Source organism: Falco cherrug, chromosome 16 (genome assembly GCF_023634085.1).
Source record: "Falco cherrug isolate bFalChe1 chromosome 16, bFalChe1.pri, whole genome shotgun sequence".
In the NCBI taxonomy this organism is placed as follows: Eukaryota; Metazoa; Chordata; class Aves; order Falconiformes; family Falconidae; genus Falco; species Falco cherrug.
The window spans coordinates 8,195,790-8,217,436 of record NC_073712.1 but is presented as its reverse complement, the minus strand read 5'-3'; the positions used below and the strand labels follow the sequence as shown (position 1 = coordinate 8,217,436).

Genomic DNA, 21,647 nt, shown 5'->3' with positions numbered 1-21,647 from the left:
AGTGGCCCAATGCCCAGCTGAAATTACTTCCACACATATTCAGAAGCCACTCCATGTTTGCTGGCTGCTTTGAGGCCCTTTCACATCATGTCTCAGTCATAACCAGGTAACAGCCTGCCACGCGCAAGAACCTGACTAATCCATCCTTAGGGTCTCTCCTTGGCCACCTCACCAAAAAAGTGTCCCTGTTCCCCACCTGTGGGAAGCCCAGGTTGTACGTGGCTGCCTCTGCCCAGATGGCTCCGTTATGTAGCACAGTTGGTAGGATTTGTAGTGGCTAATGTTGCCCACTTCATCCCAGATGTCTAAATAAATGCAAGCTGAAATTGCCTCGTCAAGGGGACCTGCATGCAAAACGTTCAGCCAGAAAATGTTGGGAAGCCCTATCCCACTTTGGAACTGGGTTCTAGCGATGAGATTCTTTGCTGTTACCTTTATTAACTAGTTATTTTACCATTCTGCCGAAGTAATGCAGAATCAAGTCAGCTGGGTGCAGTTTAGCTCCTGTGCAGTTCCCAGGCTACATAATACAGCTCAAACACCCCTGCACCAACTGCAATATATAGTTATGTCTCGATTAATGGGTACAGGTATGTCCACTGGGTCAGGAAAAGACATAACTAAGTGGGTGTGAATGGTTGTAAAGCTTATTGTGGTTACTAACTTGTACCATGACAGCGATAAGCAGATGAAGAACATTTGTCACTTACGCATGTGGTGCTGGGATGGCAATACAGGTTCCCAGTCCTCTGATCACATATGTCAGGTAGATGGGAACACTGCAGTCTACCAGCACATCTCTCAAGGGCCACTGCAGAACTTCCCTGCTGACACGTTACCAAATGTCTTACACAGCCCAACTTGAAAAGTCGTAGAATCTCATTACTCTACTCCTCCCACTCCACCCAGCAGCAGTGGCCTGCAAAGTCTGACTCAGAAGAAGCCTTTGTTGTTTGAAGGTCATGAAAATCCCATCAAACAGTAACTGCTGGCAACTTCACATCAGGTGATCAGTTAAGCATCACATCAGGCTCTAAACCAGCATGAGGCCGGCCCTCTCCCGGCTTGAGCAGGAGCCTGCCATCCTCTTATCTTCCCACTACAGCCAGTCTCACTGTTTTCACAAAATCTGATGCTGCAAGGAGCATCACCCTTCCATACTTCCCTCCCTGTGACTCAGGTTTTTTCATGCATAAAACTGGGATAAATGCACTCCTCCTCCTGGCTTGGTGGATTCTTGCAGAGTTAGCTCACGTACGTGTACAAGGTCATAAGTGAAACCATCTTACGATATTACTCATACCCAGGATTTTTAATTTATCTGTCTGAGCTTCTGCACTAGCAATTCTTGCTGACTCACCAAACAAGGCCACAGAAAAGACAGCACGTGCTTTCCCGACCAGCCACAGGTAGCCAGCGGAGCAACAGCAAATGCTGGCAGAGAATGGCTCACAAGCAGGCAAAGGCATCAAAAGCATGCATAAAACTTGCAGATAATTATCAAGAAAATATCTATATGGGGAAACCACAGTCTGCCTGCGAGTACTATGCGGGAAGAAAAAGCAGTTCAATCCAGCAGACAAATTGCTCCATAGGAAATAGTTCCTCATTTCTCCTCTTTGTCACAGTACAGCAGAACTCCTCTGTTTACTATGCAGACCGCTGCCCGACGGTAATTCCAGCCACCTGTTCTCCATGTACATGCAGCCATTTAGACCGAACTCAGCATTAACTCCAAACAAATACAATAACAAAGAGCAATTCTACACATTGTCCACAAGCTCCGGTATCCAGGTGCCAGTGCATTTCTGTCCACATATGAAGCATCAGCTTTGTTAGTGATTGAGTCAGGACAATTAGGAGCCATTCTAGTAGGAACGTGCAGCGATGCTGGAATGCACAAACAAGGGCCAGAGCAGTGCGTAGCCATGACAATTCCGCAGCTTTCTGCTGACAAGCCGGGAGCGCTCCAGCGCCCAGGACGGCACGCCAGGCAGGCTTCTCCCTCTGCATCTGCCAAATCAAGGCACGCAGCCAACGTGTTGTGGCTGTCACTGTAAGGACGCGAGCTGAGACACACATTCTTTTAAGAGTCTTCACTCATCACATAGGACCATGGGATGAGTTTGTGACAGAATTTTTCCCCAGAAGACTAACGCAAGAGGTTTGTCCCCAGAGACACCCAAAGCAAGAGGAACAAGTAGGAGCAGCTTCAGTAAGAAAGCTAATTGCACCACACAGCAACTTTATTGTCATCTGACGACTTCTGAGCAATTTTCGTGTGCCAGGAAGCAACGCTTCCCTCAATTAATGCCAAAAGCTCATAGCGCAGAGAAGTGGGATGGAGCAGAGCTCCTGGCCCTACCCCACCTGGAGCAACAGCGTTGCCCACACTCACGCTTAACTCCGCTCACTCCCCTTGCTGTCGGTGGGTACCTGCCCATCGGAGACAGCACATACTCTGCCAGCGAGCCAGCAACGAGGCAGGAAAACAGCCCCACTGTCATCTTTTCTCCTTGGACTTCATTCCATGGGGGAGAACGAAGGTCACCAGTTTTACAAATTTACTTTTTTTTTCTCGAGTTTCATACAAAGGTTTTATGGTCATCATCCGCCCTCTGTGTTTTCACCATTTTCCCAGGGAAGGTGTGAGCAGCACTATGTGAAGCAATTACCTTCATTTTCTGTAGCTAACCACAGGCCTCCACACCATTAATTAGTGTTCATATATCAGCTCTACTAAGTTGGCATGTGACAGTAGATCAAATTCTGTTAATTTCTCCATCCCCTAAATACTTCATAGCTATTAATTAGGGGTGTGAGCTGTGTGAAAGGTGTTATAAAAGTAAGATCTGGAAACACAGACAGACAGATAAATCACAAGCAGACAGATGCTCATCACACTTTGCTTTCAGTGAAACATAGAACATTATTTTAGAATAATGGAGAACAGCAACCCCTGTTAGTGATGCAGAAAAACATGTAGCTCTTTTCTTAGGAAGACGCTTATTAATACATTTCTAGACAAATTCTGACACCCTAGTTTATATACTTCACCTCTAACTCTAACAAACTATATCAGATTCCCGCTACAACTGGTACGGCACCTCTTTGACCATGTATCCCTGGAGCAATTTTGACCCAAGCTCTAGAATCTCTTACAGCATCAAGAATATGAAGGGTATGTAGGAATTCTTTGTATTATTATTTCAAGAGGCAAACTGAATAAGTGAAGAGAGCTAGCTTTGTCAGTCAGCTGGACTAGTAGTGTGGGAACTTCAGCACAGAGGAAACTTTACATTTCAGCTAAGATTCAGTATAAGATATTTCAATCAAGGAAAAACTGTCCCTAAGGTCAGTTCTTAAGAGATCAAGGTCTGACTGTAACCCTTACTGGGTGGATGGATAACTAAAAAAAAAAAAGGTATTCAAAATAAGCAGGACATCTACAGAGGATAAAAATACGAACTGGCCTCCAAGAAAGCTTACTTCTTAAATGTCAAGTAAAGGAATAAAGCGGGAATTGTCAAACTCTACAAAAAGTGAAGTTTATTCTTTTCTTTCCTGTAGAATGCAGCAAACACCAGAAAGGGAATGGTCCATGTAAAAAGAAAATGTCAATACAATGACAGCTGAGTAAAATTGGCAATAAATACAAGCAGGCTGGAAATCAGAAGAAATTTTCTAAATAGAAGAATGAAGTTCTAAAATAAATGCCCAGTAGGAGTAAGAGCTTCACTAAGTTTAAGCCAGAGCTTGCTAAGTTCAAGATGAAAATGTACAAAGGGAAGTTTGCAATAAGAGGGGACAGGTCTCAGTGCCCCGAGGGCTTCCTGATCATCCTGCATTTCTCTCTGCAAGTTTGCATATTACGACACCTTTTTCAAAGTTCTGTGTTTAATCAGCCAGGATATCTATGACTAGTAGAGAAGCCGAGATCCATTAAACTCCATATTCTGTGCATTGTTCTATAAATAGATCGAACATCATGTTCTTCAGTGTTGGAAAAGATTAAACGATATAGTGCATTTGAAATGATGTTCTGTTGCTTTAATGGTGCCAAGGGTAAGGTAGGATTAAAAGGAGAGCCACAGAGGAGGGGAGGGGAATCTTTCATCTCTGGAAAGTAATGAAGAGGCCCAAAATAAGATCAAGGTCTGACTGTAAGTGGTTCTATCAAACTATATAGGAATATAATGAGTTCTACGCTACCTAATTTCCATATGCAGCTCTAAAACATCTTCCCCAAAGCAAAAATGACAGAATATTTAAACTTGGTTCAAAAGATGTTTAATGTAAAGACTTGAGAGGAAGGAAAGTCCAAATATTCATCCTTTGTTTTTTAGGAAAAACAGGTTAAAATGAAAGAAAGATGATCTACAGAAACTAACTTTCCTAACACTGTTGTAATGCTGCTGCCTGCCTATTACAATAGCCAGATGGAACCACGGCTAGCAGAATAACAACTAGTACTTATTATATGGGCCATTTGCTTTTCAAACAGCCATTATTTCACTCGGCATTCAAACACATGTAATAACCCTATGTCCTAATTTGGCAGTCCAGCCTGTTTCCAGGCTTTGTTAAAGATGGCATATCAGCTTGCCAGAGCCATAAGTAGGACAGATGATCAGTGTTGCCTGATTATTTTGAGGAAAGCACTCCACAGACAGTAGAATCATTTAATATCTTGTCCAGTCTATTATTTTTAAGTGCTTTTTCAAAATGAAGACTTTTCCATTTTCTGCTTGGCAAGGAAAAACCACCACAATAGGCCAGGGAGCTAAGCTACTTTCCACCAGATGAAGGTTTCATCCATTCCCTTTACAAGTTACATATGTGCACAGAGTTCCCACTCAGAAGTACAAACCAAAGTCTTTGTTGAATTCCTTTCTGAATTTTATGCTAAAATTAGTCAAAGGTACCACAGATAGCTTTTGGAAGGTGAGAACATAACTACAAGAAAATACTTTTTTGTCATTCCATACTCTAAGCCCTGTTGTTAATTCTGCAGAAACTCCTGTTTAACTGTACAATCTGCTTGTTATCTTTTTTATATCCTAAGATCAACCATGTTCTTTCCATCTAGAATTTAAGTTCAGACCCAAACTAGCAACAGATGCAGACAAATGCAAAAAAAGTCAAGTGCTTACTGCAAGGCTGTGACACCTCATCTTGGAAATAAAAACCAGATCAAAAGTATTCTGTTGATTACTTTTGAGAACAGTTTCATTTCAGCCTTAAAAGACCAGTGACGTACACCCACTGGAATCACTGCAGCACTCATCAATAGTCTACTCGTATTCAAACTACTAGTTTAAGAATTAAAATGTGAAGCACTGTCAATTAACTAGCGTAGCTGCATTTTCTGCCAGAAATGCTCTTAGTGTGGTTGTAGCAGATAAAGTTAGATAGGATATGGACTGGAGCACCTCTTGTATGAGGAAAGGCTGAGAGAGTTGGGACTGTATAGCCTAAGGAAGAGAAGGCTTGGAGGGGTCTTACTCACATATATAAATACCTGAAGGGAGGGTGAAAAGCAGGCAGAGCCAGGCTCTTTTCGGTGGTGCCCAGTGACAGGACCAGAGGTGATGAGCACAAACTGAAACACAGAAGGCTCCGTTTGAACATCAGGAAGTGCTTTTTCAGTGCAACGGCGACAAAGCACTGGCACAGGTTGCCCAGGGAGGTTGTGAGGTTTCCATCCTTGCAGATATTCAAAAGCCATCTGGACACAGTCCTGGGTAACTAGGTCTAGGTGGCCCTGCTTGAGCAGGAGGGTTGGACCAGATGACCTACTAGATGACCTCCAGAGGTCCCTTCCAACCTCAACTGCTCCGTGAAGGATAACACTAATAACGGCTCCAGTCCAAAGAGGGAGCAGGAGCGGATATAGGACCCGCACCCATAGTACCTGACATACATGTACTCCAGTCATCTCCTTGCTCAAGTACAGAAGATCTGGAAAGCTGAAGTTGTCTGGCAAATACAAAATTATGTCATACGGTTGTAACTTAATAGTTTATTATACCACATAAATCAAGAGTGAACATTATCTCCATAAGAACTAGATGAAAATCATTAATAAATAATAATTAGCTGTTTCCTGGGCCTGCCATCTGGTAAGCATTTTTCCTAGCCAGCAACTCCTGCTCCTTGCACTTCTCCAAAGCAGCTAAAAGATGAAGACAGGCTATTTGTTCTCCTTTGTCAGACCCTTTGGGAAATGTAGATACCCAGAATGCCGACAGCCACTTCAATCATCCTCCCCACCATACCTCAGCACTCCACGTGCACAGGGCTTCACTGCCCTTCCTGCTTATTCCGAGCCTCCAGTTTCTTAAAAAGCAGCAAGGAGCCAGAAGTTATTGAGCCCTGCCTTCCATCCTGCTCTCAGAAACACGTGGGCTCCTAGATAACCAAATTAATCATTCTAACCTGTAAGTGGCTGTCATTAGTATTATTATTTTCATCATATAAATTATGTTCCAGATTAGGTCATATGCATTTTGAGATCCTGTGGTTTCCTAGCAACTCCTCTTACCACTCTACATGCAGACACAGTGTGCCGTTTTCTTTTCCTTTTTTAGACTCTCCGTGCAGGGGTTATATTCAGTAACAGTGATCTCAGGCCTGGCCCTAATGACCTTTAGTCTGTCACATTTGTGGGATAAGATGCAGAAGACAGCTATCCCCCCACCACCACCCCCAAAAGACATTTGCAGCAGATGGCCAGAAAAACCACGGTCCTCCAATTGTCTGTCTGCTGTCCTGCAGACTGGAGGACTGAGCTCTGCAGGACAGGGGTGACAAAAACATACCCGCACGTATTTAATAACGGCAGAGTTTGGAAGACCCCATCAGCCTAATTCTCTAGGTTTCTGACAGTGAAATATGGGACAGTACATACTACAGTTCCCTGCAAAATACTGCTGCTTCGAAGCTTGCATGGGGTCCCCCCAGTTGAAGGCTTGTGATTCTGTAATTTGCTCCTCTCGTGCTCTGCCAAAGCATGCCCCCGCAGCCCGGCAAGCCAGACCGATACGCTCCAACAGATCACACAAACCTCCTCCAAGAGATCACACAAAGCTCCTCTCAAACACCCAGCTTTTACCTGCTTCCACACTGCAACCCAAGTCTTAACACTGCTGCCAGGTGCCCTTCATGCCCTCATCCCACTTTGCCCAGTCACATAAACCAGTGTCGAACCTGCTGCAGATGCCGAGGGGAGCACTTTGCTGCACTTAAACCCTTTGTTACTGTCAGGCACGACGGAAGTGCTGCATCCCACGTAAACATAGAGCATGAACCTAAGTATCATGTAAAGCCTGTGCCACTTGGTAAGATGTGCTTTCCAAATAATGCACATTTACACACAGACTTTCACCTAAAAACATGAACTATGGTTTTAAGAGTTTCTAGTCCAACAGGGGAAACCGTCTGGAAGGCCAAACCAATTTTAGCAACCAATTTTAATTAACTTCTCTAGCTGAGTTAATCAAGATATCTACCAAATTTAATCATGATGGGGGCACAGAGTTAGGCGATGTAAGTATCCTAGGCAGTCTTTTGTGTAAGGAGAATAGGATTAACTTCTGTCCTGCCCCACTGACATTTTTTAAAATAACAACGGCTGTTCCAAACTACAAAAGCTACAGGGCTTAATTATTTAGACAGCTAGTGGCCCTGTTTCAAAGAAGAAAAGAGAACAGACCTCAGAAACGAACCATCTTCAGTCCATGTGGAGTACAACTATTAATATTTGATCCCCTGCTAGCCTGGAGGCAAAGGGAATAATGTTCATTACAAGAGCCTAGGACTGAATCCACTTCAACAACTAACTGAACTGAAGAGGAGGATGAAACCTTTCCTACTATAGGTGTGATGAGTTGGGGGACTCTGGCAACTCCTTCAGCAAAGGAGCTGATACGTTGTCCAGCCCACAAAGAAATGCAAGTCGTCTGTGCTTGCCATTGCTGGATCCAGTATCCAGGCCTGATCACGGAAGAGATAAGATCATTGCAAAAAGTAAGGAAAAGAGACACAAACGCATACACCTGCACATAGGAGAAATAATTCAATGGAAATGTAATCAGCAGGAACAGAGAGACAATGCCATGTAACCAGGAAAGGGAATATCCTTCAGTCCTTCGTCCCCTGCTCTCTCCCCCTAACTTATATTCAACAGTAGCAGTCTCTGCAGGCTTAGTTCCAGATTAGTCTCAGGCCAGTCTCATTCGGGGCCTAGAGCAACACAGCAGTTTGGGAAAGTCTTGAGAAAAACTAAAGAACCAATTCCATTTTCTTATTGTATCCTCAGTCTACGTCTTGCAAATACAACCCATGCCCCTTTCAGGGGGTGACCAGACAGCCCTGTGAGATACCCTGGCCCCACCAGAGAGTAAGCTCATCAGAGATTTCAGTCTCATATACTGACTTAGAGTTTTAACGCTGAAATGGGACAACGAAATCTAGGTGAAGTATAGAAAAGAAAGTCAATTTTGGATGTCCCCGTTTTGGGGTATCAAAAGAAGACCTATTTTTCAGACTGGTCATAGTTTGTGTCACCCAATTAAAGCTTCAAACTAGTATCCTGTACATGTCTTTGCCTGAGCAATTGTCTGCTTAAGCACAAGCTCTTAAGGTCAAACAAATATTTCAAATACTGAGGGCCAGAGTCACTCACGCATGTACAGTAATAGAGCTCCTGGAATTATTACACTCTCTAGACCCACTGCAGACATTTGCCTCTTGGCTTTACTCTTCCTACAGCGCATACCCATTAGCACCTCTAATTAGAAAGGAAAATCACGAGTTCCATGTTATTTAAAAGATTATGCAGCATTTTAAACTACAGCACAATGTAATTATTTTATAATAGCCACAGCTATTTCATGTATTTACTTTTAATGGTGTTTGAGTCATAAATGAACAGTAGAAAAAGTCAAATCAGCATTTGACAGAGAAGCAGGCAACAATTGAAAGGAGAAACTGAAATGCTAAAAACTGTGTGACCAAAAAAAGAAGAGGGCCTTACTAGTTTTTCTTCTTCACTTTATTCTGGGCTGGTTTTTATCATCTAAGTTGTCCCCCTGGAGGTCAGGAAGGTCAAGGATAAATAAAAGTGAGAAGAGTTGAATGTCTGTGCTGTTGCAGAGTGAATTCTGTCAGTTTGTCAAGAGATGCATATTTTGGGGCAGACTCTTATATTATCAGATATCAAATTTAATAAACGAGCACTGCCACTGCAGAGGACAGTCCACCATCACTGAGGCCCTGGGTGTCACTGTGCTAGCTGCAGTACAGGCAAAGCAAGTGACAACACAGATGTGGGAGCACACAGTTGAAAGACAGAGAATTAAACAACCAAACATGTTAGAGAGAAGGTGAGCCACGAAACCCACACGTGTGCAGAGCACATGCACGCCACTAGATCACGTACAGCCATAGTGCCAGGAATATGTCCGAGACAAGTGCCTCTAGTTGCTGTGCATCTTGCCCTAAAAAAAAAAATGATGACTATTAGCTTCTGAAAGGATACACAAATCTGCAGTACCCCATTTCTTATCTCTGGAAAGGCGATTAACACTCTGTGGCAGATTATGTGCTTCAGAGGTATGTACTCACCTGACTCCTGGAGACAGACCTGTGCCAGCTGTTCTCAACAGCACCTCGTCCTGTCTGCACAGCCCTTGTATTTCACCCCCAGGCTTTTTCAGGTAAAGTGAGAGGCTGAAATTTCCTTCCTCCTGGTACAGCCAGCACAGGACCCATTGCTCTGCATGCCAAGCTCTAACTTCAGCTTGTTTGCCTCCTTCACAGAAAGCCCGGCTCGCGAGGATTCGAGTGGCCAAAACAGGCAGCTCCAACGCTTACCTTCACAGCAAGCGCAACGGCCTCCTGAACGAAGCCCTCGAGCTGACAGTGAGTACAGAGACAGCATCTCCTTCCACGGAGTTTGAGACGTTCCCTACTCCCGCTCCTCTCCTTGAACTCCCTCCCCTTCTCTCTCCATTGCCACCAAATTGCTGGTTATCCAGCCTCACACACAGGACTGTGTTACACTGCAATTATGCTCTCGTGTACTGTATGTGCCATGTGGAGGGACAGCTGGAATCCAGCTGCAGGACCGGATGGGAGGAAAGAGCTTCCTCGGGTTCCTAGCCCGAGGAGGAGAGGATCTGGCCTTCCAGCAATGACCAGGTTCACAGCTCCCCCAAATCCCTCCGTGATGAAGCTGCCGGAGCTGTATTGATTTAGACAGCCCAGGCTCTGCACACACTGTAAATATCCACTCTCTTCCAACATATAGCTTTTAAAAAAAAAAAAAAAAAATCTCTCACCAACATGGACTATCTGATCACGCCCAATAGGACCAGAAAACATTCCCAAGCTCCTGTTTCAGGCAGTTCAGTAGTGGGTTTATTTTTAACAGAAAGGCCTCTGGAGGCTAATACTAGCTATTCACAAGAAGAAAAGTTTTAAGTGCGTCAGATTGCTCAGCAGAATCAGCGAAAATGAGAGGAGGTTATTACATTAAGCCTGATCAACACCAGTGCAGGTATTAGCACATTTCATGGATTTCATTTCAAATAAATCAGTCTTTCGTGCACGTGGGGAGCAAAGAGCGAGATGAAGAATGCTTAATTGAGCCACTAGAGCCGCCTAGCACTTGTTCATGCATCCTTACTTGGGGCCTAATCCTTAAAATGTATAATGTTTTCCCTGGCACACATCCTTGCATTTGTAAAATCAAAGCTGAAAAACCTTTTCAGCTCATGGTGAAAGCTGCTCCCCAGGACCTGAGCCTACTCCTATCCAAGTTCAGTGGGTAGAGGAAACAGGAAAACTGTGCAGCACCATATTTTGCATGTGGGATGCTACTCAGTGCAGACTGGGATAGAGGAATGTAGCCCTTTACAACTGCAATATTTTTTAAACTGATTCTGCAAAAGCACCTCACATGAAGTACAGATTTGGAAGGTAGGATGCCCAGATCAGTTTCTGTATTCCCCTCCAAAACAAGTCTGATCCTTCCGACTACACATCTAACATTCTCTCCTGCTCTGCAAATGGCAGCAACACTCAGAAAATCTGTTTCTTGAACCATATGTTGCATTGAGCTGTTCAAGAAAGGGTTTTTTTAATCAAGAAGAGACCAGGTAGAATGATCACACCTAGTCCAGTGCCTTATCCCCATAAAGAAAAAGCTTAGGACTGGGATGCCAGGTCGACTGAGATTCTGCTGCTTCATTACCGAGGAATTTGACTATAAATTTAAAATTTCCTTTTGAGCTTCAGATTTCTAGTTTTTAAAAATGCCAGAAGAGCTTAGCAGGGACACTCAATTTGCACTTGATCTTCCAGCCTGTCATCCCAACAAGAATCTCCTCACTTCTCTTGTCAACCAAAACTGCCTGCCAAGACCACTCACAGAAGAGCAGCTGACGCACCAATGCTTAAGTCCAAAATTCATGAGCCTGAGAGAAATATTTGGCTGAACGGGTTCATTTCCTGGCAATTACCCAAAAATAAGTGGAAAAAGGGTCATTTTGTTGGCTACAATGCTACTGTAGACACAGGAAGGAAAACAATTATAAAGAGGTTCTAGAGGATCTTTTTAGCCATTAATAACTAAAATGATACATATATAGTAGCACCTAGTGCAGGTCTTCCCAAGCTTTTCTGGGTGCAACTTGCTTTCTGGCAGGTTTATAGCTCTAAATGCTAACATGGCTCCCACACAGCCCAGTAAGATCCACAAATCCTACTTTGAAAAGCACGGAATATTGTGTACATTTGTATTGCTACTTTATAAGAAAATATCCCCGTTCTAAGGAACGTCCTGTTGAAATAGTCAAAAGCAAAGTGTATGGGAAAGGAGGAATTACCATGCACCTGTGACATATGGGAATATAATTTACTAAAACAGTAACCTTGCCAAAGCCATGCCCGGCATCTCCATGACCACCAGGAAATGATCTCTGACTACCTGGGGACTAGCCACATACCAGAATCCAGAGCCAAGACATGTCTTTCCATCCACCGGTAGTGGCACTAATTAATTACAGAACTGCAGGACATCCTCTGTTGTGGAGTTAAAATGGTCATGTATACCTTTACAAGGCAAGATTTTGTGTCCTTTCATTTTATGGCAGGAGAACAAACTAGTCTTAAGAGCACAAAATGTGAATGACAGCATAGTCTAGCCAGCCAAATTTTCTAAGCTGTAAAAATACGAAGGAATGCGACTTCTGCAGTTGCTATGTTAGGGACCAAAATATTATCTACATACTGAGCATATCCGTCAGTCAAATTAGTATCAAACTGCTTCACTGGTCAGGTACACATCCCATTTTGATACCTTGCCCAGGCCTCATGCTAACTTTAATGGACTTCACGTGGCCAGATTGCCATAGGGCTGGTTTGCTACCCAGTGGTAATTCCAACAGCAATTATTATATGGCCATGACTAGATATTATCGCTTTCATCATTAGCAATCACACAGTGCTGTGATCAATGTATAATTGGTTTACAAGTGCCCAGCAGATTGCCCTGCAGTCTGACGCCTTGAGGGTTTACCCAAGGAAAACAACTGCCCCAGAATGTATCCTGGCTGCGGCTCTGCAGTCAAACTAATAAACTGGGAAATAAGGACTGTTCAAGATTCCGGAACATGTGCCAGAATGCCCTTTCATTAGCACCAGAACAAATACACTGCCACCATCTTTCAAGAGAACAGCACGTCTCCAGGCTGTAGCCTTGTATCAAAGTAAAGAAAAAGCGAAGAGGATTCATCCAAGGACAGCAGCAGGAAGGAGTTCTGCTCCCAGCAAGAATACAGACTCTTGCTTCAGAAACATGTGGATTTGTGGCATTTTGCATTTGCCATCTAGACAGAAAGTACTCAGACCGTTTTCTTCTCATTTAGAGAGATTCTTAGTGGGCTTTATGTCAGAAGTGCTCAATGGATGGTGAGCTTCTTCCCATGGCAGCAGCCTACATATCCTCTTAGTGTTAATCTCCTTGTACAGCTAGCTGAAATTCCCTTTTAGCTAAAATGCTAGGAGGCGTATATCCCAGGAACAGTAGGTTGTGAGGTCTTCTGCCTTTTCACAAGCAGAATCTGCTTAGCCATAGATAAGTGTTACAGCCATTCTCATGGGAAGGGACAGCCTAACCACTGAACCAGTTCAGCTCAGTTCACCAGTGTCCAATTTTATGTGCTGAAGCATTAAGTAGAAGAGGTAAAGTGGAAGTATTTTGAATTTCAGAACTGACACTACAGTGTGTTTCAGTCTCCCTCCAAGCAACCAGCAGTTCACTGAATGTCTTCCAAGAACAATCTGAATGGTAGCTGGCATCAAACCTTTGCAAAACTGGCAGCCCAGCTCAAAAAGCAAACCCTCTCCTCCCCCCCCACCAGGATTTTCATTACAGACAGACTCTTCTAATGAAGCCACAGATTTTGTTTGCCTGCTGTAACGTAGGTACCACTGATACAATCTCTATAGGTACCGTTCCTCAACAGTACTACCAAAATGCCAAGCGTTTGTGTGATGATGGTACTCTCACTGTCCTAGGGCAGTACCTCCTGCAGATCTCATTCCGGATTTGCATGCTAGGATGTTCTCAGTGGTTGTATACTCTTTTGTTTCTGAAAACACCGAGCTGACTGAAGAAAAAGGGGAAGGAAGATAAGGTACAAGTCATACTCACTGATGCTACACTTTATTCCTGGTCACTGCCATCCCTTGATCCATTTCCACCAGCGGCAAGCCCAGCCTGGTGATGGAAGGCAGAGGGAGAGACTGAGCCATGCTGCCAAAATTTAACAATTGCCTTAGGTCTTCTGCCAGAGGTATGAAAGCTCTATCTTTGCTTTCAGATTCCATTTAGATCTCCTCTCGAGCAAATGCTCATAAAAAGATACCGTTTGCAATATGTGCTCTTTCTCTCTCCTTTTCCAGCATTTTAGTGCAGCATCGTATCTGCTTTAGGGCTTGCAAGGACCTCCATGGGAAATATTCCAACACAGACTTCAGCAGAGTCAGTAATCTCAGCAGGGTACGAACAGGACCTGCTTGATGTGTTAGCTCACCAGGAGGATTGTTAATAAGAAAAATTGAACTGATTTTTTTTAGGTCACTTCTAAAAATACTTCCGGGATTGCTCATCTTCCAAAACAATGGCAACAAAAAAATCCATAACCTGCCTAAGATGCGTTCCCATAGGAATCTATTAATTCTGTGTACAGTAAGTCAGCTTTCTTAATGTACCATTTCAGCTATGTTTTGGCATCTGTCAGAGACAGAGTTACTCCTTCGCTTAAGGATCACAGAACCATCCTGAAAATGGCATCCAGAACACGCATTTGCAGTGACTCACTGGGACACAAGGGTGCATTTAAAAGCAATGCTTTAAGCACAGTTGAATTTGACCCCCTTGAGAGCAACAGACAACATCTTGGCACTTCTGCCAAGATGTTCTGCTGTGTCTTCCGTCCCACTCATTTTCTCTCTTGAACAGTTAGATACTACTGTTTCATGTCTAAGCAGAGATTCAAGCTGTACACATCAATATCCGACTTTCAGATTTAGCCATTAGAGAAGACACCAGGCACCCCTTACTTATGGAGCACAGGGAAACATTTTACAACACCTAATTGCTATTTTAACGCACATAATTGTCTTTGAAATGCTAGTCATCAAAGACATGTGCGTATTAATGTGTCATGAAATCACAGTGAATTTCAACATCATGAGCTTAAGCAGTAGTAGTAAGAGAACTTCCTTAACAACCCAGATCTTAAATCTGCCACCACAGAACACAGGAAGTAAGAAAAAGAATCCTGGCTCCAAATAGCAAAGAAAATCTCTAAACAACCCACTTTCATTGCTTCTTTTCCTTCCATTTCTGAGGTGGAGCTGATCATCGGATCATAGGGTAAAGCGACATGCTGTATTTTGAGGAATGTAAGCATCTGATTCACCGATACAGCACAGAAATCAAAAATACAGAGTACTGGACTTCCCCCACACACACCCAAGTTGACTAAATTGGCCTACTGCTGTTTTGATGAATGCTTGATGCCAAGCTTTCTGCATGAGCTAAATATTATATACTGAGCTCAAGCTCCTAACCTCTTATCCATTTCTATTTCAGCTGTTTCAAGCAGATCAAGCCCCTCAGCTTAACAAAAGCACACAGATTGGTCTGAGATCTGTAGCTTATCCTAACCACTAATAACACTGCAGTCTGAGCAGTCTCTTCCCCAAATCACCACACACACACACCCCTGATGTAGAAGCTGAGAACAGACCAGCAAAAGTGCCCCAATAAGCCTTTCCAACCAGGAGTCTCTAAACAGACATGCCAAAAAGCAGCTCATCCCCCTCAACCCTTCTTCTGTTTCTAGAAGGGACCACTCCTTGTAATAGTTTTTTGACCTAAATACTCCCAGCCGTACCCAATCCCTTCCCAGATGGCACAGGCTGCCTGCTTGACTCTATGCATACCCTACTCTTTGAATTAGCTTACAAATTTGTTCGCCACACTTCAGCAGTTTAAGTACGCAGGGGGAAAAAGGGGAAAGCTGGTCCCCAACTGTACAGTTGTTGCTGTACAAGTCAAGTATCTGTATCGTGGTCCCTTTGGCACAAGCTTGCCTTGTTCTGGTTTTGTGCTGTGACGCACAGTGGAATCCTCCTGGTCAGTTTGCAGGACACCTGTGCACTGCATTACTAAAATATAAATCACAGTAAGCCTTTCTACAGAGTGAAAGCCGCAATCCATAAGAAACTAATGAAGATGGGACCTTCCTTCTCCTAGGGAACTGCTGTCACATTTCATGTGAACATAAATCCTTTGCCACTGCTGCCAAATGCTTCTTAATTTGAAGTATGCTTGAATGGGATGATTTATATAGATTAACTGTTACATACATAGCATCTGCCTGTTCCTCCCTTCTCCCTGTCTTTCAAAGAGGGCTTGGCCACAGGAGAGGTTACACACCTTAGTCTGCACCGAACCCAGTCCTCAGGACCTGCTATAAACTCCCCACCACGTACACTGAGGCAGGGAAAGAGCAGCCCCCTTTTAATACACTGCAGGTACAAAGTATAGAGAACAACTGGCAACGTCCATGAAGAGGAGAGACAGAGCCAGGAGTCCTGACTCCACAAACAGCATTACAAGTCCAAAACACGAAGCCCAGGTTCACATTTTCTGATCGGGCATGTAGCTGTGACTCAGGAGGCTTTGGCAATAACACACACAAGTTCTAACAGCCCCAGTGCTGAGCAGCCCTGAAGGTCAGGCAGAGTCAGGCTTTCAGCTCAGCAAAAGCAAGACAGCTTGTGTTTTGCCTCCTAACAGAGACTAGAGTTCAGGGTACATCTGTTGGCATTCAAAGGTCATGCCAAGCTTAAAAGTCTTAATGGTTTTTTTTAAAAAAATAAAACAACACAAGTTCTTATTTTCCTACCTTCTGGATTCTGAGCCTTGATAGCATATCAACAGTACTTCCCAGGTTTCCTCCCCAGCTATAAAATGGCTAGAAACCCACTGGTTTTGAATGAAAGCTGAGTTCCCCACCTGAGTTTACAAGCCAAATCATTAAGAAAACAATGAGGTAACCTCGTAAGAGTCATGAGAAAAACCTGAGAGCTGGCAACACTGAAATTGTTCTCTTTATCCCTGTGAAAGCTAAAGCTGGAGGTTCTGTTTATTTTCATGGGTTTACACCTGGTTTGGGTTTTGGTGTCCCCCACCCCCCTTCTTTTTCTGGCTATTCAGGGATCCACTGAAGATGAACAGCACATGGCTAAAGGCACCTCCTTAATTGAAAGCCAACATCACCACCTGCTGCACTGCCTGGAAAAAACAACCGTAAGTAGCAACACAATCCTTTTCCATCTTACTAGGTCTTTGTGCCTGGCCCAGGTTTCCTATGGAAAAGCTGTGCACACAGTATGCTCTGAAGTGGCACTCAGTTAGACACACTCAGTAGACCTACGAACTACGCCAGGGGGTCTCATGCTCGAGCTCCAAAGAATATTCTGCAGTGGGTTACATGCACATCTATTTCATTGTCATCTTAACAACAACAAAACAAAACAAAAAAAAAAAAAAGAGACTATGCACAGGGATAACGATGTGATTATCTGCTGCTCCACAGTCATCTACACCAGTAGAAAGTCAAAAGCAGGCTGCTTAGGCAAGTTCACTTGAATGCAAACAACTCTTCAGCATGGGGTTAGGGAAATCCTACAAACAAGGTTTATGTTAAGTTTAATTACTTCAGTGCTTTTGAAGGAGAAAAATGCATTTTTTTGAAAAGTGAATTTGTCTTGTGCTGTCAGTCACACATCATATATACTTGCTACTTGTGCTAATTAATAGTTAAAGGACAGTTCTGCTACTTTAAGAGGAGGAAGATGTCAGGCTGTCAGTGATTCCACACTACAACCTGGTCACCAGTGCCAACAGGCTGGAAAAAAATAACCTTTAGCCCTTTATATGGCACACAGCAGATGAACTCTCTTAATGGGTTTAAAGGTTGCACATATCTTTTTCTCACTGTAGTTCTGGTTACAAGAGCAGGTAATTTATCTTAAAGCCAGTCAAGCAGTTTCTATAAGATGACTCTTCTGTTTGCATCACACAAGGTGTTGGGAATGAGAATTTTATTTATCAATAGTAAGTGATTCTGTATGCAGAACTCTCTGGGAATGTTCCAGGTATTTGACACGTATATTTTACTTCCAGGTATATGTAAAAGGTTCTGCAGTAAAGGAGCACATTATCTATACCATGATTCATTCTAGAAAGAATGAAGAGAGGTTAACACTTGAAATATTCATGCCTTTTTCTATCTGCATCCATCATCAAATGTACTTTTGATTTCTGACTTGTGAAAGCTTTCTTTTAGATAAATCACCTTCACTTCCATAGTTCAGCTTATGCTGGAATAACACCACTTAGGCTTCAGCGATACAATGGAAGAAGATGACTGACTAATTACAGTGACCTGCTGAGTACAGCTGGTTTATCACAAAGAGCTATAAAGGTCATCATTCCAAGGACAGTAAACTGATTCTTCCTGTATCAATGACTATTTAATTTATTTTATAAGACTCATCTTGTCTTTATTTCTAGCAATTTTGAATGTTACATAACAAGCAGATATTTCACAATCTGACTCTTCAGTTTAGAACTTTATGCTTAAAACCTTCACTACTATGACCCATATTTCACTTTAATTTGAAAACTTTAACAAATTGGCTGAAGCAAACAAAAGCTGACAATGCTGCCTCCAGGGTCTACCCTTGTAAGGCCCTGACTTTGTAAAGGCTTATAAAAATTCTGACCTCTGCACAGGGCAGATGAACATCTCTGGGAGCTGCATGAGTTGCTCTGTTGCTAATGAGCTGGGTAGGGTGCTGGCAGCAACGTGGCCAAAGCATATCCTAATTTGTGGATGTATTAGCCTTCCACACTAACCAAGCTAGATTGCCTCCAGCAAACAAACCTACTCAGACACCGAGTCTCAGTGGTTGAAAATGTTCCAAACGAAAAGAGTGGCAATAACAGTGATACTTTGAATTTTGATTAAAACCTAGATAGGAATCTGCACAATATTTAATGTGCTTTCCCCCACATTTTTCAGCCAGTTATTACCATGATGTAATTACCATCAAATCACATAGCAAATTTGGATCCTGGTCTGAAATTATGAATCAAAATAGTTCAATCAGCTTGTATGGGAATTCTGTAGTTCACATATCTATTAAAATACTATGCAACAGTTGTCCTCCCAAAAGTTTAAATCACAGTAAAGGAATTTTTGAACACTGAAGAGTCATTTCGTGACCAAGTTGCAGGAATGGAATGAGGAATGTACCGTGGTTGCAAACTTGTTTTAATGGGCAATTCACCTTTCCTTAAACGAGGCAGAAGGATTCTAAAAGTACACTTTATTGTCATGGTAGCTGTGGTCATCACTAGCATACAGGCTTACAATTGAATGGCTCACAAATCTGGTGTGTCATGGCAAAGTGACCCTAACGTACTTCTAGCTGCTGTAACAGAGATTACTTTGTCATGTTAACACAACAGGTGGAGTTTGTTCAAACAAAAGGAATTTTTTTTCTACTCCTTCCAACTCCCAGATTGAGTACGGACATTCACGTGCCATGTTTCCTCCAAATGCTGAGTGCGTTGAATCCATTCCTTCAATCCAAACCTTTCTTCTGAGTTTTCACAGAGTATGATCAAAACCCATATCCATTGGTGACCCAATGGCGATACAACTCCAATTTGTTACTTGCGAATCAGCAGCTGAAACTTTGTTTTCCTTTGCCTTGGGCTCTCAAAAGATCAAAGTATAAAGTTGGTACCAATTTTGTTCTATTTCCAATAATATAATATTAAAAAGCTCAAGTCTGAGAAGGAAGGAACAAAGGGGTCTGATTCAGGCAAGGTTTGGTAAAGAGAAGGTCCCATTGCCCATTCAAACTTGAGCAAGCCGGCTGGAATGCTGAGGCAATAGATCTAATGCTGGGACTAAACTTCTGAATGCTGGAATGGACAATCAATTGTGTTTTTATCTTTTGTTGGCATGTTGTCCCGTAGGGATTGTCCTATCTTGTGGATGATCCCCTGTTATCTGTACGAACTTCCACCATCAAGGTATTTCCTTTTTAATTCAATCTTTTTTCTCTATGGTCTCTGTGACATGTCTGGAGAGTGTTTGCTTCCTTTCTCGCTCCTGGTCTTGTCCTTGGGAGCCTGTGCACGTGGCTCTTTTTGGCTATCCAGTGCTCTTGTTTCCTGTGAGAGTTGTTAGTTGTTCCAATGAAAACCGATGGCTGCCTTCACCATGGTTGACTGGATAAAGTATGTTCACTAGAACTACTTTGGTGTTCATATACACGCATATGAGTTCTTTCTTTCAGGATTTCTTGTTCCTTAGCACAAAAACTCTACCGATTCAGCTTTCTGATTTCCTTCCCCTATACACTTCCTACTCTCACCTGCCATGTTCATTTCCACTCAGCTAACAGCACCCAATGACCTGCAGGTATTCTTTGAACCCAATAGCCAATACAAGCAACATCCTGCCATTAAGTTATATGTCAAGATGGTCACTGAAAACACAATCCTGTCCCCAGGCACAAAGAAAAAGGAGCATGAATCTCCTCTTGGGTTTCATAACCATGTGGCATTGCAAACTTTTTGAAGCCACTTTAGAATCCAGACACAAAAATGAAAGGAAATTTGAACACAATATATTAACCATCTCAGCAAGGCAGCAAGCATAAGCAAGGCAGCATTAATAGATATGCTTGTGTCACTGCAACAGCATCTCTTATTCCCTTACTGATGCAGGAGAGCAAAACCTTCTCTTGGTTGCAGTGACTGAAAGGGCAGGATCATTTATTTTTAAGATCTGCCTAGTGCCAATCATTTCAGGCATGGAGGCAGAGAGCATCTTACACAGACAAGGGGCTGACACATCCCGCCAACCTAGCAAAAGGTGCTGTTGAAAACAAACTGCTGTTGGGCCAAAGCTGTCAGTGTCACCAGAGAGTAACGGCACTGTTTCTTCCCCTGCCAGAACCACGAGTTCATAGATGAGCAACTGTTCGAGCAGAACTGCATGGAGAGCTCAATGCAAAACTATCCTTCTTCTCGGAGCCCCTCCTTGTCCAGTCACCATGGACTGACCACCTCCTGCTGTTCTCGCCGTAACAAGAAGACCACTCACCTTCCCAACTCCAGTGTGCCAGCCACCCGCCTCCGGAGCATGCAGGAGCTCAGCACCATCCATATCCAGTGCAGTGAGCAGCCCTCGCTTACAACAAGGTACAGTAAGTAGGCTCTTGCTGCTAACTACTGCATGCAAACCTCTGAAGTCTGTTATCAAACTGGGTGTTCTTACAGGCCTGTTCTCCAGCCAGGGAGAGGGGTCTAGTGCTGGGAGCATCTTTGTTTCCCTCCTTCTAATGCCAACCCAAGGGAAGTGGCTCCTAGCTGTTCCAGGAAGAACCAAAGCTAGGCTCTAGTGCAGCTCTGCTCTGGCCAGACTGGACATAGAAGAATGAATTCCAGCTGACGGCTGCCTATGAAGTGCTAATCACACATGCAGGAGGCAGCAGGTCCCAGCTGTGAGCCTCTCACCAAAGCTGGCACGGGACTGCTTCACAGCCCACCTCCCAGACAGCCCAGTACTTCCAAGCCTTTACTGGCCAATCTGGTGTCCTGTAGAGAGCTGTATACACTGACATGGCCCACCAGGGACACACTGACTTCTCTGATTTTTGTTGTCCAAAAGTCTAAATTGCAACTGTAAGCATCAAGCATCACTGGGAAACAAATAAGGAGGAATTTCACAATGGTGTCTACCTAAAAAGCCTTTAGTGACACAGGTGAAGAAGTGTCTCTTAACAGAAAATTTTGACATTTTCATTTTATACGTAACTATAAGCTGAAAAAATAATTTCTTCACCATACTTTTCTTGCAAATACTAAATTACTTTCTAAATCCCCCTCAGCCCATTAAGCTTCTTGTGCACCGGGCTGGTTTTGAACTTACCATTCTTCTCCCCACTTCTAATAAAGGGATCTAGAAACTGAAATAAAG

The 21,647-nt window shown here is 43.2% G+C and overlaps 1 protein-coding gene across 5 annotated transcripts in view; it reads left to right on the top strand.

The window, feature by feature from the left end:
- Positions 1-21,647, top strand: part of KCND3 (potassium voltage-gated channel subfamily D member 3) — a 132,763-nt gene that overhangs the window by 103,668 nt on the left and 7,448 nt on the right. For 3 of the 5 annotated variants that reach the window (XM_055728195.1, XM_027816492.2, XM_005447105.4), the window contains exons 4-7: positions 9,823-9,924; positions 16,799-16,891; positions 19,637-19,693; positions 20,622-20,869. In XM_055728195.1, coding sequence (XP_055584170.1) covers positions 9,823-9,924; positions 16,799-16,891; positions 19,637-19,693; positions 20,622-20,869 — 500 coding nt within the window. Of the gene's footprint in view, positions 1-9,822; positions 9,925-16,798; positions 16,892-19,636; positions 19,694-20,621; positions 20,875-21,647 lie in introns of all 5 variants that reach the window. The other 2 variants (XM_055728197.1, XM_055728196.1) reach the window with 2 other exon arrangements.